The sequence below is a fragment of the Ctenocephalides felis genome, unplaced genomic scaffold, assembly GCF_003426905.1.
Source record: "Ctenocephalides felis isolate EL2017-DRISC unplaced genomic scaffold, ASM342690v1 CF-g0.4_SCAFFOLD_03571, whole genome shotgun sequence".
Lineage (NCBI taxonomy): Eukaryota > Metazoa > Arthropoda > Insecta > Siphonaptera > Pulicidae > Ctenocephalides > Ctenocephalides felis.
Window position 1 is genome coordinate 63,551,505 of NW_020539725.1, and position 18,677 is coordinate 63,570,181.

The 18,677-nt window shown below is 29.6% G+C and overlaps 2 protein-coding genes and 2 pseudogenes across 2 annotated transcripts; 2 read left to right on the forward strand and 2 right to left on the reverse strand.

Moving 5' to 3' along the window:
• LOC113386747 overlaps positions 1-18,677 on the forward strand; it is a 70,174-nt pseudogene that overhangs the window by 8,200 nt on the left and 43,297 nt on the right.
• Positions 581-11,934, reverse strand: LOC113386476 (general transcription and DNA repair factor IIH helicase subunit XPD-like). The gene is made up of 10 exons (XM_026624256.1): positions 11,806-11,934; positions 11,413-11,512; positions 10,128-10,382; positions 9,401-9,503; positions 8,977-9,107; positions 7,680-7,803; positions 7,345-7,441; positions 6,800-6,933; positions 895-1,011; positions 581-825 (listed from the first exon to the last, which is right to left on the reverse strand). The coding sequence occupies exons 1-10, from the start codon at positions 11,808-11,810 to the stop codon at positions 581-583; spliced, it is 1,311 nt and encodes a 436-aa protein (XP_026480041.1). The 5' UTR covers positions 11,811-11,934.
• On the forward strand, positions 2,876-5,183 carry LOC113386745 (annotated as a pseudogene).
• On the reverse strand, positions 12,199-13,829 carry LOC113386746 (protoporphyrinogen oxidase-like). Its single transcript, XM_026624505.1, has 2 exons — positions 13,575-13,829; positions 12,199-13,502 (listed from the first exon to the last, which is right to left on the reverse strand). Exons 1-2 carry the CDS (start codon positions 13,726-13,728, stop codon positions 12,241-12,243), a joined length of 1,416 nt encoding a protein of 471 aa, XP_026480290.1. The 5' UTR covers positions 13,729-13,829; the 3' UTR covers positions 12,199-12,240.

An 18,677-nucleotide genomic window follows, 5' to 3' on the forward strand; every position in this document is an offset into this window, starting at 1 on the left:
AATTGTTGTTCAAAAATTACATTAGACGTATGCACATCAAGTTATAAGATAATAACATAGCATAGACATAATTTTGCTTAATTTTTTTAGGTTTCGTACCAAGATTTTCATTTTTTGAAGTTTACTTATAGGTTCAAGCAAATTTCAAATTTTCCTAGAAAATTGAATCCAAGAAAGATAAAAAATCAAAATTTTGGAAAATATACAAAGCTTTATACGACAAATATGAAATTTAAATTTACAATTCAGTTAGAAAATGTCTATATTTCAAATGCGCTATTCTTATCATAAGAAATATATCCTCAGATGGATTCATTCGGCACCTCTTGCTAATGTAAACATTCTCAAGTGTTTTGTGCGATAAGATCGTCACTGTAGAATATATGAGCGATAAAATATATAGTATTTTCAATTATCTATTTGAAAATATTTAAAATTTGAAATTGTTGTTAGTCATTGATCAACTTTTATTGATTACCGATCTTTTCCGTCGAATATATAATTCTGGTACGGGAAGTACCGGCAATTCGCCTTAAGGCATGATGCCATACACACCACTAGTTTATTGTAACATTTTCCCTTACCTGAAATATAAAATCGGGTTCGAAACATTCGGAGTCTTATCATCGAACGGTTCAACAATAATAGTAAATCCATGTGTATACGTTGAGACTAACGTAGCTAAATGTGTGATCAACACCAGGGCTCCAAAATCAGTCATATCAGTTACTTCCAGAGTCCGAAGCAGAGAAGCGAGTCTTTCTGCACAAAATCTCAAAGGCTTTCGTTCGATGCATACTTTTGACTGGATGTCTTTGAGAAAACCTGAGGTAAAAGACAAATATGAGTTACTGAAGTTTGTTGAAGAATAATTTTATAAATACTATAGTGTACCTGCTGGTGATTCCTGCACGACATGCTGCACCCGAAGCCTGGTTTTGATGTATTCGACGAATCTTTTTAAGAATCCTACGAAATGTTCTGCGTTTCTTATGTTTCCAGGTACTACTTCTGCAAATAAAAAGAATATTTACATATATATAAAAATAAGTCGGGTTTTCCTTCCTGAATTTCACCATTCAATCAAAAATTGCTGGCGATTTGGTGACATACCAATGATTCCGACTGATCTTCCGTTTGACTTTGACAATTACAATTAACAAGCCGCAAGGCCAATCGCTTAGTGTTTGCGGGATAAATTTCAAATAGATTATTTAGAAAATCATTGTTTTTCACATGAACAGTTATACGTTGCCTGTTCACGAGTTGGGAAATCATACGCTTTGTTTGTGTTAACGTCAGACCAAAAAACAAAAAATGTGGTTTAACAAAGAGCACTTCAATGAAACGGATAATTTGCGGATTCACTTGCATTTACTTAGAGAAGTTCAACTAACAAATACTTCATTTTTGTAATCGAAGTAAATTCATTACTGTGGTATAATAAAATCAAATTTTTCTTTTTCAAATATAAAACAAACAAAAAAATTCTTCATCTTTCTCACGAAACCATCTGGTGGCGAAATGGAGTTCGTCGGGTTTGCTAGTATTATTATAAATTTGTTCAAAATTATGTTAAATTTAATTTGTAAAATTATATCCTTCTAATATAGAAAAACAAATAATGTACAATAATAAAAATCTGATAGTAGAAAATTGTGGGAATTGGTAATATTAGTATTGTTTTAGTATGTAACTTTCCGATTGGACATTCTTATATTTAATTACATTATTAAACATATCTTATTATCAAAAATAAGTTATAGTAATCGCAAAAAAATCGAAAATGAAAATTTTTATATATCTTTTAAAAAATGATTGTGTGTGTGTGTGCGTGTACGTGTGTGTGTGTGCGGATACAAATTTTTGTCGACGATTTCGGGAACACGGATGAAGCGATTTGAATAATTCGAAAAACATTTGATTCTGAACTGATAAGGACACGTTCTGATTAGTTTTTGGCAAAGGCAGGTCTAGCCGTTCCGAAGATATGGGGCAAAAAGTGCTAAAAACGGTAACTCAGTTTTTAAGAGAACGGAATGTCCGATTTGAATAATACAAAAAACATTTTACTTGTGTTAACAAGATGAAAAACTGATCAAATTTTCATGAAGGCAGGTCTAGCGGTTTCGGAAATCTAATAAAAAAGTAAAAAAAAAATGCCATTTGGCGGTCAAAAATGATCATTAGACATATGCACATCAAATTATCAGATATTTTATAGAGATTTTAACAATAAGTATAAATTTTGTTAACATTCCTATGGGTTCCGTATCAATATTTATCCGTGTGCTTTGACATATCGTTTCTCTGCATTTAAAGCAGTACGATTGCTTTGAAAAAAAGTTCAGAATTTCGAAAATATGTCAAAATAAAGAAACCGTATTTTTTTGTCAAATTTATAGTTTCTCAAAAATCTAATTTCTTCGAAGTATTTTTTTTCAAAAATGTTAATCGTTTTTAAAAAAATAATAATGTTTGGTACGGGAAGTTCCAGCAATTTGCCTTAAGACTCGATGCCATGCACACCACTAGTTATAAATTTATTCAAAATTATGCCAAATTCAATTTGTAAAATTATATACTTCTTATATAGAAAAACAAATAATGTACAATAATAAAAATCTGATAGTAGAAAATTGTGGGAATTGGTAATATTAGTATTGTTTTAGTGCGTAACTTTCCGATTGGACATTCTTATACCTAATTACGTTATTAAACATTAACAAAAATACTTTTTCAAATTATCATTTATCAAGTTAATGCACGTTTATTTAACGTTTACAGGTACATCCGCTAGCAGCGCTACCATCGCAAAGAATGACATTCGACCCGCCATATTTGTTGTTCTATATAAACACAAAGTTGAGGTTAAGTTTGACAGATCTTACCATGTGCTAAAATCAAAATAATTAATATTTAACAATGGGTTCTAAATTCCGTGGCAAAAATACAAATTCCAAACACAAACCGAATAAATCAAAATTCAAACGACATAATGGCAAATCTAAACCGAAACCGAAGCAAAATCAAAACAAACACAGTTCAAGATTTTTGGCAAAAGTGCAAAACCAAGAGGCTGAGGAAAGGCTAAAAAAGCAGCGTATGAGGGACTTAGAAATACAAAATCAGCAAAGTGACAGCTCTGAGGAAGAGCAGGTTGAAAATCCATTGAATATGCTTCTTTCGTCTTTTAATAATAGAGAGGTAAAGGACAGTAAGGCTTGCAGTTCTGATGAAGACTCCATTGGGAGTGATTCTGATTCTGATGAATACTTAGACGACGAAGACTTAGAAGATGAAGATATGTTTGATGAACATAACGAAGATGATAATTTAGAAGATAACGATGATGCTGAAATGCAGTCAAACGGTGAATCAGATCATCAAGATGAAACACAAACCGAGGATCCATCAGATCCTGCAGATGCTACAGAAGATTTACCAGCGTCCGACAACTTCAGCATGCACCTAGATCACGAATTAAGCCCGGAGTTACTAAATATCTTATCAAACAAACCTGTAAACTCATCAAATCATGAATTAACATGGCCTGCACTGGGTAAGTTATTTGTAGATATTCCAACATGTGATAAACCGGTTGATAAAACCATTAAAACCCTTGATGATGATGTTACTTATGCAACAGAAGGCACAAAGCCTGAACGTATAGATTTAAACAAATTAGACTGGTTAAAAATTGGTTTGAAACAACAATTGATACCACATGTGGTAAAAGAAGTAACACCTTTACAATCGGAACTGTTTTCTATAATGAATAATTACCAAGATTTGTATTATCCTAACCGCACTTTACAAAATGGTGAAGAAGTGAGGTACACGTATTGTTTGCATGTTTTAAATCACGCGCTTAAAACCAGGACTAAAGTTTTGCACCATAATTCCAAAATTTTGCAAAACAAGAATGAAGTTCCTGATCGGTTTAGAGATCAAGGTTTTGTGAGGCCGCGGATTTTGATTGTTGTACCATTTCGTGATAGTGCTTTAAAAATTGTTAAAATTTTAACAAATTTGCTTGTCCCGAATAGAGGTGGAGGTGTGCAAAATAGTTTACGGTTTGAACAAGAGTACGGGGGTGAAAGTATAGCTTTTCCTAAACACAACCCCAAACCCGAAGACTACGAACAGTTGTTTACAGGGAACACAGACGATACGTTTAAACTCGGCGTGGCGGTTACCAAAAAAAGTATAAAATTGTACGCTGATTATTACGGGTCTGATATTATAATCGCGTCCCCCTTGGGTTTACGTATGTCCGTAGGGGCACCCGGAGAGTCTCACAGAGACTACGACTTTCTTTCATCCGTAGAACTACTTGTAATGGACCAAGCAGACGTATTTTAGCCCAGAATTGGGATCACATTCTCCATAATGGAGCACATGCATTTACAACCAAAAGAGTCTCACGATACGGATTTTGCACGTGTACGCATGTGGGCTTTGAATGGTCACACACCCGATTGTACAGACAAACCATACTTTTATCATCACACGATATACCACAATTGCGTGCTTTTATACGTGGAAGGTGCTCCAACTACCGGGGCACAGTACGTGTAGTAAATCCTGTAATCGGAGGCTCCATACGCGAAGTTGTAGTCACATTACCTCAAGTATTCCACCGAATAACTTGTGCTACAGCTGCTGAAGCTATTGATGCACGTTTTAACTATTTTACCAAAAAAGTCTTGGGGCAGTATCGGAGCCCTGCAATGGCCCAATGCTTACTATACATCCCCGACTACTTCGACTACGTACGTTTACGTAACTACTTCAAACGCGAAGAAATAAACTTTACCCAAATCTGTGAGTACACAAAAGACTCCAAGATGGCACGAGCAAGAGACATGTTCTTCCACGGTATAGCCCCCATAATGTTGTATTCAGAACGAGCACACTATTTCAGAAGATCTCGTATCAAAGGGATAAGACATATAATTTTCTATCAGCCTCCAGGATGGCCACATTTTTATTCGGAGATGTGCAATTTGATGCAGGAAGCTAACCAGAATCGCAAGACTGGTGTTGATAATAATATGACTGTTACGATTTTGTTCACAAAGCATGATATATTGCAAGTGGCAGGTATCGTTGGAACGGAGAGGGCTGGACAGTTGACACATTCGAATAAGGATGTACATATGTTTATGACTGGGGATTGAGAAATCATTAATGCAATTGTATATATATATATATATATATATATATATATATATATATGATTATTTTGTATATGTAAAATATAATTTAAGAACAAATTTAATCTTTTATTAGTTGAAATTATGAATTTATGTTTTCAGGATAAGAATGGAGTTTCAGTATTTAGATTTAGAACTAGTGGTGTATGGCATCGTGCCTTAAGGCAAATTGCTGGAACTTACCGTACCAAAAATTATTTTTTCAAATAAGATTAATTTTTTTTAAACCTCGAAAAAATTTGATTTTTGATAAATTTTTAATCTTTGAAAAAATTGACTTTTTGAGAAAAAATGTTTTTTTATTTTGAAATATTTTAGAAATTCTGAACTTTTTTCAAAGCAATCGTAACTGCATAGAGACGAAATAACGAGCGCATAAGCGCCGCGCCGCCGTCTAACGATAAGCATTGGTACGGAACCCATAGGAATGTAAACAAAATTTATACTTAGTGTTAAAATCTCCATAAAATATCTGATAATTTGATGTGCATATGTCAAAATATTTCATTATAAAATTGAATAATCTAACAAGATTTTTAAAATCCTATCAAAGTTTTCATTAGTCATTAAAACCGATAAAATTCATTATAATCCTAAATTTTTTTTATTCTATATTTATATTATATTTATTTTTCAAGGATCTGCTAAAAATTTCAATAATAAGCTAAATAATGCTAAAAATTTCAATAAAAAAAATAATTTGCAACTAAAATTCTAGTTTGTGATAAAAATCATAAATCTGCTAACAAAAAATCGTGATTCTGCTAGAAAATTCATAAACTTGTTAAAAAAAAATTAATAAGCTGTTAAAAAATCAATTAATCTGCTGAATAAATCATAAATATGCTAAAAAAATAATTAAACTGATAAAAAACTCATAAATCTGCTAAACGAAATAATTAATACTATAAAAAAAATAATGAATGGCTAAAAAAAACATTAATTTACTAAAAAAATTATGAATCTGCTAGAAAATTCATAAAGTTGCTAAAGAAAATAATTAGGCTGATAAAAACTTCATTAATCTGCTAAATAATGATCATTTTTGGTCGCTAAAAGGCATATTTTTTTTTTTTTTTTTACTAGATCTCCGAATCCGCTAAACCTGCCTTCTCAAAAATTCAGTTCTTCTCTTTAAATACAATGTTTTTTGAATTATTAAAATCGGACGCTCCGTTCTCTTAAAAACTGAGTTACTGTTTTTGGCACTTTTTGCCTCGTATCTTCGAAACGGCTAGACCTGCCTTTGCCAAAAACTAATCAGCACATCTCCCTATCAATGGAATCGAATGGCAAATGAATCATTCAAATCGGTTGATCCGTGCGCCCGAAAACGTGAACGAAAAAATGTGGACCAGAAAAACACACACTGAGGTATGCCAAAATGTTCAGAAACCTCTGAAACGTGAAGATATGCGAAGAAAAAAATTAATTTTCTATTTTTGGCCCATTACTATAACACTCTACGGAAAGTTAACAAGTATAATTATAACGACTACACGATGTATGTCCCAAAGGAGCGTCTTAATAATGTTTTATAATATATTTAAATTTTATAATATATTTATATATAATCGTACCTTTGAGAATTTCGTCCGGCAGTACAGGATTACTTAAAACCAAATCAGTCTCTCGAGCAACACTTGCATCTTTTAAACCCTGCACTAATCTCTGATATTCATCGGTCAGTCTTTTTGCATCATCTTCACGCATTCTAAAAAAAAATAGATATCATAAATAAAACTTACATTCATACATTCATAGAAATTAAATCAAAAAAATATATATTTACTATAACAAATAAAAATTTGAACTTTACAAAAATATTATAGGATCATTAACAAAATTGTGGTAATTTTTTCATTGCTTAATTTATATTTATTCATTATGTATATAATTATAAAATCACAATTGTCACAAAATTCTTTTCTAGACAAAATTTGAATATCAGATCGACATAATATAATAATATATATTTATAAGAATATGTATTATTTTAATTATTGGTGCTTAATAAAAAAAAAAGTAATAATGGATTTTATGGTTTACTAATACTTAATTATATTTACATGTTTGTTTCATTAACTTTTAACTGTAATAAATAAAATAAATAAAAATTTCTTACTCTGCAATTGTCTTCTCCAAAATTTGCAAACTGGCCGTACTCCTTTCAATAGTTCTTCGATTTATTCTAACACTCATAGAATCGATACAAACATTATCTAGAAATAAACAAATTATCAAATAAAAGGATAATCATTAGAAACATTCTGCACATTTACAACAATTTAAAATGTTTTGAACATTTTTTCAATTAAAAAAACTTATAGAAATCTTATAAGAAAGTATCTGTTAGAATATGTTTGTTTTCTTTTTTCAAATTCAACTATTGAATTAATATATTAATTTTATGTTTGTTTTAAATTTATTTGTTAAGATTTCTATATATAAAATGTTTACCTATGTTATGAGCTTCATCAAAAACTACAACAGATTCTTTAGCAAGTTCTTTCGAGACGACATCAGCAATTTTTGGATCTAGCAGATAATGGTAACTGTATACGACTATTTGAGCATGCAATATCTGAAATAGAAATTCATTTATATAATAACTTCTCTATATTATAATAAAAAATACTGGTACTAGCAAAAATTTATGTAATTACATATGTAGGACTTATGGTAGAGTAAAAGTAAAAGTTAGCTCATAAAAAATAATTAGATTAATAAATGAAATAGTTTAAATTAATGAGAACTGTATATTGTTTTGCAAAGATCTTATTTGGATAAAAAATCTTAAATAATAATCATTTATGATTAATTTTGCCTAGGTGCAGACTACTGTACTATTGTAATCATAGATAATCAAGTATAAATAGGTTGCAAACACGATGGCTTTGAAATTACATCAATTTTAATTCTTTCAGCATATCATAGAGGTCGCCACCAACCGTAGCACGTAAATTTACCTTTAGGTTCAATTCTAGGATAAGATTTACATAAATATATAATATAGATAAGATAAACCAGATTAATTTGACTAAATGAAATGAGAACAATTAAATTAGAGTATAAAATATAAAATATCTATAAATAGATAAAATATCTTGAATAATGATCATTTATGATAAATTTTGCCTAGGTGCAGACTACTGCACTATTGTAATAATAGATAAACAAGTATAAATAGATCGCAAACGCGGTCGCTTTGAAATTACAACAATTTTAATTCTTTCCGCATATCATAGAGGACGCCACCAATCGTAGCACGTAAATTTACCCTTAGGTTTAATTTTAAGATAAGTTTATTTAAATGTACAATTTAGTGAAGTTAGAGCTGATTAATTTGACTAAACGAAATGAGAACAAAATATACGCGTATAAAATATAATTTCAACAAAATCACAAATATGTTGTAAAAATATATAATATTTTTTTCATTCAAAAAAGATATATTTCAATATATAAAATTTGCACTTGAACGTCTGAAGTGCGTGAAATCTAAAGAAACTATAAACTATTTTTTTTTAAAAATAGCAGAATTTGAAGCACACTAGCGCCATCTGTGATATGCTGAAAACACTAATAAAGAGTAAAGCACATTTGTTCTATTTTTACACCCCATGATTGTAATAAATAAACTTCAGTTATTCAGAATTAAGCCCTATCATATTTCATTTCTATTAATTATTATTTACAAATTTATTATATATATATATATATATATATATATATATATATATATTGTTTATCTTACCGCAAATCTAGCTAAAAAATATGGACACCAGCTCTTATTCTGTCCATATTGTTTGAGATCATCTAAACTATAAACTCCATTCGGCAATTGAGACTCTTTTCCTTCAAGACTGAAACCTTCATAGTAATCACCTGAAAAAAAAAAATAAATAATAACAATAATAATAAATAGACAGAATTTTGCATAATCAGAATCTGTGGCAAAAATTATAAATCTAAGGTAATTATAATAAGATTTTAGTCACAGTTTAATAATTTCAATGTTTTTTTCAATGATTGTTGTGATTGATTGCTTTTTGAAGGGCGAATTATAAAATACTTTAATTTTGTAACTAATAATATTTATTTTATGTTAATTACAAATTATAATCGTATTTATAATAATTTCAATGTAACTAAATGTAAATGATATTTTGAATACTTACATATAGGTGTATTTTCATCAACATTATGTCTATCACGAACATAACTTGCTGTTAATGAATGGCATCTTCCATCGACTATTTTACCTTCACGTTCTTTACTAACCTGTAAAATATTAAAATATATATTAGGGTGGTCCTTAATATGGACATTTTCGAATTTCTTTGCTCCCAAGGGCTCAAATGCTTCCAAATCAATATAAAAAAAATTTCTAAAAGTTTTAGCTCTTAATATTAACATTTAGATAGTCCGCAATTCAATTAAATGTTTCGTATTTTTATTAAGTAAATTCTTGCGCCATCTGTGATAGCATTTGTAAACTCAAATATTACGATACTTAAAAATATTTATAAAACACTCAACCTCTAATTAAATCCATGTGGACTGTTTAATGAAATATTTATTCAAGATTAATTTTGCATCAAAATATTTATTTAATTGGTGATTTTGACACTCAAATTATCAGTAATAAATTGCCATCAAAATTACAAGTCTGCTATCACAGATGGCGCAATAATTTACTTAATGATATATGGTAATAATGAATATAAGAAACTTTTAATTGAATTGTGGACTATCTACATATTAATATTGGGAGCTAAAACTTTTAGAGATTTTTTTTAAATTAATTTGGAATCATTTGAGCCCTTGGGAGCAAAGAAATTCGAAAATGTCCATATTAAGGACCACCCTAATATATAAATATATGTAGTTATATATTTCTCTTACCTCAGGATGTATACACAAATTCTTCCTAGAGCTCAAAACCAATCCAGTAAAATTCAAAGTTTCTTTGGTACAACTTTCATAATACTCAAAAAGATTCTTCAATTCTTGTACAACCTTTTCAATTTCAGGAACAGTTCGAGAACAATATATTAATTTTCTTACAGAATGTGGGTTTTCAATCATATAAGCCACGATTAAAGATAGCAGAGTTGTTGTTTTGCCTGTTCCTGAAGGCATTTCTAATAGACAATGACCCTGGAATAAAATAAATAATAAAATGTAATAAAATAAGTAAATATAGTTAATAAGATTTTATATAAACTTTAGGATGTAAATTTATTTAATGGGATAAGAATGAATGTATTAAATTACATATTGATGTATTGTAAATAATTTAAAATTCTCAAAACATTCAAGATTACTTGGGTAAAGATTAAAATAAATATTTTTACAAGTTATTTACAATACTTTTAAAATTAAAAGTCATTTCAACGTTGTGTCAAAAAGGTTAGGTTCCAAACAAGAAAAATTGTATCAAAGATATTTATATCTATTAAAAATCTTATATGATATTACAGAGTCCGCCAAATAACTTTATTTTTTTTTTACAAACTACTGAATATTTTCTAAAATTTCTTTTTCTATTTGAAAGTACAATCCTTTCAGTTAATAATGAAATTAATGCAGTTAATAATTTAATTAAAAAATGAAGAAAAAAAGCCTCATCTGACCATTGAAAAAAAAATGAAAATGAAAATGAAAAATGTTAGATGACATACCCTATATTAATAACAATTGCAAGATAAAAGTGTAAAAAAAAGTTCTATACATATAGCACTTCAATAATTAAGTCATTCCAATGTTGTGTCAAAAAGATTGGGTTAAAACAAGAAAAATTGTATCGAAGATATTTATATCTATTAAAAATCTTTCATGATATTATTAAAAACAATAACAAGATAAAAGTGTAAAAAAAAGTTATTTATATATTACACTTTTGTAATTAAGTCATTTCAAAGTTGTGTCAAGAAGGTTAGATTAAAACAAGAAAAATTGTATCGAAGATATTAATACTTATTAAAAACCTTTTATGATATTATTAACAACATATACAAGATAAAAGTGTAAAAAAAAAGTTATATACATATAGAACTTCGGTAATTAAGTCATTCTAACTTAAACCAGAACATTGTATCTATAATACTTATACCGATTAAAGTTCTTTTCTGGTATTATTAAAAACAATTACAAGACAAAAGTGCAGAAGATTGTATAGTACTTATACCTTGGCATCCAGGCCTCTTTTAAGTTCCAACATATAAGCATACTGTTCAGGATAAATGTAATCGTATGGAAAGTATACGATTAGGCCTTCCACGCTCAACCTAAAAATAAAACAGAAACTTAGCATCGTAACTGAACTTATCACTATAGCAATATATATATATATATATATATATATATATATATATACACATTCAATATTTTAATGTTAAGTGTATCGTTGGATATTTAGATAAAAAAATGACTTTTATAATAATTGTACATCTACAAAAGCATTTTATATGCTGCTTCAATTACTTTTATATAAAATACATGAAAAATATATGATTTAATATAATAAATATATTTTTACAACTAAAATGCAACTTATAGGTAGTCATTTAGTAATTCTTACTTCATTTTGTTGATTTATAGTTATCCTTAATTATAATAACGGAAACATTTATCCTTATATTTATACACAATATTTAAATCAAATTAACACTTTTTTATTTATTTATAATATTATTTATCAAAATTATTCATTTGCACACAACTTGTAAAAGTGTATTAAAATTTTTAGGTTAAGTTTTGGATGTACTGTCAACTTCACGAAGAAGAAACGTCAAAATGGCTAAAATAAAAACCGTTAGAATTCAAAATTTAAAATGTAAATTTGTGAAATATAATATATGATGTAAATGAATAGAATTTTTGTGTTTAGTTTCGAAAACGATATTAGAACATTAAATACAAAATAATATAAATAAAAATCAACACAATTTGTTCAATATTTATATATCTCCTTTATAAAACCTTATCACATAATACAATAAATACAAAATTTACTTTATACAACTCTTTTTTCCATATATGTCTCCACTTCATTTTTGGCAGACAGTATAGAATCATTAACCGAAACCCCATCAAAAGAAGACCCACAAACAGACAAACACAAATTATGATCCTTAATATAATTCCTTATACGCTGAACCCGATCATTATGCCCCACCAAATACTGGGGAATACAATCATCCAAAACATTAACAAAATATCTCGAAGGCAGAGCTTTAAGTTTCAAAATACTCGTTGTGTGTGCCTCTGCAACCGTGTATAACAAATCATTTGTAGGATACAATCCAAAATACTTCCTAAACCATCTACCACCCAGCATCACGGTTAAAATAGTTTTACCAGGTGTTGGGACACGACAACTATCAAATATAACACCAAGTATTGGCAGGTTTTCTTGTGGAGGCACTAAGAAGCCAAAACCTTTCTCATTTATAACCTCGCAATCGTATTCTAAATTTACAACAGCAATAGAGACGAAAGGGATTTGTTTAAGTTCTTGTGATAATTGTGGGTGCTGATCACCTAGTAGTACGGCTAAACGGTTTGCTGGTAAAGAGCTGATGATATGATCTGTTTTTATTTCTGTGTCACCATTGACAACAATTTTTGCTGAATTAGGTAAGAATTCTAGTTGTGTGATATTTGCTTTTAAACTTATCTCAGTGTTTTTAGCTTTAACATGCTCGCATAAAGCTTTAGGCAACATTTCTAAACCGCCTTTTAAAGAATACAAACTCCACTTTTCCTCACGAGCCTTTTTTATCAACTCATTGTCCACTTTGTCTTTATTTTTATCAAACTTCAACATATCTAAAAGCATACCTTTGATAATACCTCCGTGCTTTTGCTCGTTTTGAAACATATCTTTCATAATTAGTTTAACGCTGATTTCTTTAGCATCACCTCCACAAATACCGCAAATCAACGGACTTATTGCAAAGTCTGCAACTTCTTTACCGAAACGTCTTTTTGCAAAATCATATATAGACTCATCATTTTTTCTGTTAACCTTTGATGGTGTCACAAATTCAGTCCATAAAGAGTAAATCAAAGGCTTTGTGAACGGTTCTTGTTTACGGAATAGATATAACAAACTCGAAGGCAACTTATGAAGTTTCTTATTGACATAAATCATACGATTACGAGATACTGGGTCGGTTGATTTAGTCGGCATAATTAGGTGGGTGATATTTAGTTCTTGCAGGAGTTTTAAAGTGTTTTTACCAGATATGCCAGATGGTCTGAGGGTTCTTGGACCTACAAATCAAACTTAGTTAACAATAGAAATAAAAATAGTTGTGTTAGAAATAAAAGTACATGTGGTTATACCGTGTTCAAAAATAAAATCATCGTGTATATTCGATCTAATCCAGCCTCCGACTCTTTGAGATGCTTCTAAGACTTGCACTTTACCTACTTTATTCCTGGTCAAGTAATAAGCGGCTGATAAGCCGCTTACACCACCACCTAACACTACAGGCATAGTAAATAGATATATTTATACTATTCAAGTCATTCTAATTATAAAATTGGTTTATAAAATTTTCAAAACATTTGTGTTTTGACATTTTGCAACAGGTGACAGTTGGGCAACAATGGCGGATGACAGGTTTCACTGACTGATTGGACTCGTTATAATTTGAATTAAAAGTAAATAAACTATATAAATATATATTTATATTGTAAACTAGGTGTAAGTGATAATCTGCATTAAGGTAAATAGAAATATGAACAAAAATATATTTATAAAAAAATCTTTTGGTTGATACTTGGTTTGGTATGAAGTTATATATTATTGAAAACAACATGCTTATTTATCTATGTTTAACAAAATATAATTTTTAAGTAAACGTGTGGCTAGTAGAATTACAACTTGCTTTAAGACAAAATACCATTTGCACCTAATTGATTTATTAGATTCTATAACAAAATAAATAATTGTTTAAAATATTATTGACAGGTAACAGTTGCATAATAATGGCGGATGACAGTTTAATTGACTGATTTGACTCGTTATATTTTGAATTAAAAGTAAATAAATTACATAAATATATATGTATATTGTAAACTAGGTGTAAGTGATAATCTGCATTAAGGTAAAGAGAAATATGAACAAAATATGTATTTATAAAAAAAACTTTTGGTTGATACTTGGTTTGGTATGAAGTTGTATGCTTTTGAAAACTACATTTAACAAAACATAATTTTAAAGTATACCTGGTTGCTAGTAACTTTAAAGCTAAATACCACTTGCACCTATTTTTTTATTAGGTTCTATAATAAAATAAATCATTGTTTAAAATATTATTATTATTATTATTGAACTTTACCCTGACAGCTAACGATTCAAAATGGCTTCCGCTTAACCTCTGTCACAAAAAAGAGTCCTTTATCCTTCAAAAATGTCGCAATCTCTTCTCGATCCGGACCTCCGGAAAGTAATCCAGGATACAACAGCCATCAGAACAATATACACATCGACTTTAAAACAATTAAACAGTTTAAAAACCGACAACCAAATTTTGCGTAACGAACTAGAATCATCGCGCCAGGACGCAAAACAATTACGAAACCGTTCACTGAAATTCATTAACATCATAACAAATTTGAAAGACAACGTATCGAGTTTAGAAAAATTGATTAAATCCCGAGATGAAGAACTCGTGGAGTTGAAATCAAAGTTAGAAAGTGCTTCAGGGATTGAAAATAAACATCAGGAGGTTGTGGATGAATATGAAAAGGTTATTAGTGATTTGAAAAATGAACGCGACAAAGAAATGGCGGCGTTGAAAAATGAAATGGAGACGAAAATGCAAGATGCTGCTGTTGATTTGGAAGTAACAAAGGCTACGAGTTTTGCACAAGTTAGCGATTTGGCGGAAAAATTGGAGGAATTGAAGGCCGTCGAAAGCAGAAAGGTAAGAAATGATAATTTTTAAGGTTATGGATAGACAAAGAAGTTTCTCTCATTTCATTTTGTACGTTAGTAGAGTTCCTTTCTTTCGTATTTTAGTATTTTAGTAGTTTCTTTTTTGTATTTTAGATCGATCGCGAGTAGTGTGTGTATATGCTTTTATTTTATTTGGTTTTCTTCTCATTTTAATTTGATTATTATCTTATTTCAGTTTGCTCGTCAGTAGAGTTCTTTTCGTTCATCGATATTTTGCTCGTCAGTAGAGTTCCTTTTCCCACTTTGCTCTTTACTAATACTCTTTACTAATTGTTTATACACTTATTTTATTTTATTCGTCAGTAGAGTCCTTTTTGTTTATCAATATTTGCTTGTCAGTAGAGTCCTTTTCCCTCTTATTTCAGTTTGCTCGTCAGTAGAGTTCCCTTTACCTTTGTTCCCTTTGAATTTGTTTGCATATTTATTTTAATTTGTTTGTTAGTAGAGTCCCTTTTACCCAGCAATATATTGCTCGTCAGTAGAGTCCCTTTTTTTTTTCAATTTGCTCGTCAGTAGAGTTCCCTTTTCCGACCAGCAGAGTCCTTCCTCTTATTGCAATTTGTTAGAATACTTATTTTTTAGTTTGTTCGTTAGTAGAGTCCTTTTTGTTTATCAATATTTGCTCGTCAGTAAAGTTCCTTCTTTCTCTTATTTCAGTTTGCTCACCAGTAGAATTTCTTTTCCGATCAGTAGAGTCCTCTCTCTTATTGCAATTTGTTTGCATACTTATTTTAATTTGTTTGTCAGTAGAGTCCCTTTTGTCCAGCAGTATTTTGCTCGTCAGTAGAGTCCATTTGTCTCTTGATTCAGTTTGCTCGTCTAGAGTTCCCAATTTCGATCACTAGAGACCTCTCTCTTATTGCAATTTGTTTGCAAACTTATTTTTTAGTTTGTTCGTCAGTAGAGTTCTTTTTGCTCATCCATATTTTGCTCGTCAGTAGAGTTCTTTTCCCACTTATTTCAATTTTTGATTCCAAAAAATAGCAACATAATAATAAAGATTTTTTCCCATCTTGCTCGTCAGTAGAGTTCTTTTTTCCTCTCATTTCAGTTTGCTCGTTAGTAGAGTTTCCTTTTCCTTTCAATTCAGTTTGCTCGTCAGTAGACTTCCTTTTTCCTCTCATTTCAGTTTGATCGCCAGTAGAGTTATTTTTTCCAGGTCTCCTGTTATAAAAGTTGCTTTTTTCTCTTAAGTTACCCTTAGTTATTGTAATCGTCCAAAAACCGAAATTGAAAATTTTTGCATATCTTCACGTTTCAGATGTTTCTGAACATTTTGGCATACCTCAGAAAAAATGGATGTGAGTGTATATATGAATAAAATTTTTCGTCGACGTTTTCGGACGCACGGATCAACCGATTTGAATGATTAAAAAAATATTCGATTCATATTAATGTGCTCATTAGTTTTTGGTAAAGGCAGTTACAGCCGTTTCGGTGATACGGAGCAAGGAGTGCAAAAAATTGAAATCGAGTTTTTGAGAGAACGGAGCATACGATTAGATTTATTCAAAATACATTCGATTCGTAATGATGGAGAGAAGGGGTGATTAGTTTTTGGCAAAGGCAGGTCCAGCCGATTCGGAGATACGAAGCTAAATGTGCAAAAAATTGCAGTTTTTGAGAGAACTAAGCATGCGATTTGAATGATTCAAAAAACCTTGTGCTTGTTGTTGACGAAACGATTGCTTTTGGGTAAAGACTTTTTGTTCTTAATTACCAAAAAATAATTATATTGAATTTCATACTTCGATTATTTCATTATGGTACGGGAAGTTTCAGCAATTTGCCTTAAGGCACGAAGCCATACACCACTAGTTTCTATTCATTCTGTTCGCCAGTAGAGTGCATTTATTTACTATTATTATTATTATTATTATTATTATTATTATCTAACTATTTCTATTATTGTTATTTTGTTATATTTTATTATTTTTCTAGTATTATTTTATTATTCAGAAATTTTATTTATATTATTTATTAATTTTATTTTTATTATTATTTGCTTATATTTTACACTAAATCATATTACGGATATGATTTTCATGTAAATTTTATCCTTTGCTCTTTTATTTATTTAAATTTATGTTATTATTTATCAATATTACTTGATGTTAATAAATTAGCAGTTGTAATAATTATTGAAATTAAAAAAAAAAAAGTAGAGTGCATTTTAATTCTATCGACGACTTTAAGACGACTGATTACGTCAGTACTCAAGTAGAGTTATTTGTAACCCACAACCACAGTTTCTATCTATATTGTATGACACATATCGAGTGCCGAAACGTATAAAATAAATCAAAAAATATTTTTTCCCCAGTCGGCTCAACTGGTCCTCGACTACGAAGAAAAACTCCGTCTATCCCTCGAGCGCCAAGAGTCTCTAAAACAGAACTATCCGCCGCCCGTGCAGGCTTCACCGCCAACTCGACAATCTACCAGAGAAAAACCATGGAACTCGAGTCTCAAATTCGTGAAATGGAAAAGAACCAGCAAATTTCCAACATGACCATTAACAATTCATTCTCTATCGATTTCTACGAGAGAAGGATTCAGGAATTAGAAGGTAAGCTGAAGGAGTACGAGGTGAAAGCGTTGGCGACGCAGGAGACTCCGAGGAAAGTTAATAATGCAGGCGCTGGTGGGAAGTCGGCGACGTGTACTCCTAGGAAAGGTAAAGAGTTTTTGAGTACCAAGGAGGAGAGGCTGCAGTCGCTGGGAGAGAATGTTAGGGTTGTTAAGAGGAGGAAACTTTTTTCGATGAGTGAATATAATTTTGTATATATATATATATATATATATTATATATATATATATATATATATATATATATATATTCATATGTATATAAGTATAAACGAGTTATTTAATATAATCTAATTTTCGTATTTTGAAATATTTGTTTTTGTTACATTTATATATCTTATATATATTAAGTATATATCATTAAGTTTGTTTACAATAAATCCTAAAAATTAATTTAAAAAAATAGTAAGTTTTTAGTTGTTTAATCTAGACGTTTTGGATACTATATACGTTCCATCATTAGGCTTTATTTAGTCAAAAACAATTTTTTTATATGAAACAATATTGTTGGGTAACTGATATAAATAAATTGTTTTAATATAAAGCCATATTTTTTTCAAGTTAAAACGAGTCGGTAATTTTTAATTATGCTAATCCGGTAGTTAGGGAAGAAAGCTAAAAAATTTAATGATGTTAATATAACAAATACGATTTAAGAATGTAATAAAAATCGTTTTTTTGAATGAGATTTTTTTAAAATCAGAATTACTTACTAAGAATTTCATTATTCCGTTATATGCTCATTTTATTGTTATATTATATCTTATATTTTTGGATCTGGGTTTTTTCAGCTTCCAAAATTAATAATAAAATTTTGTTCAATTTTTTTCATAAACTATTTAAAAATAATTAGCAATTACTACAAGTAGTCAAGAAGTTCTTTTTCAAATTTT

Bases quoted from the DNA above. Each gene is read 5' to 3' on its own strand.
- LOC113386476 (XM_026624256.1), bottom strand. The intron at 9,504-10,127 runs GTAAGAGAAATA...AATATTTTACAG, and splicing joins ATTTGTGTATACATCCTGAG to GTTAGTAAAGAACGTGAAGG. The intron at 7,804-8,976 runs GTAAGATAAACA...TTTCTATTTCAG, and splicing joins ATTTTTTAGCTAGATTTGCG to ATATTGCATGCTCAAATAGT.
- LOC113386746 (XM_026624505.1), bottom strand. From the start codon at position 13,728: ATGCCTGTAGTGTTAGGTGGTGGTGTAAGCGGCTTATCAGCCGCTTAT. The intron at 13,503-13,574 runs GTATAACCACAT...TTTGATTTGTAG, and splicing joins TGATTTTATTTTTGAACACG to GTCCAAGAACCCTCAGACCA.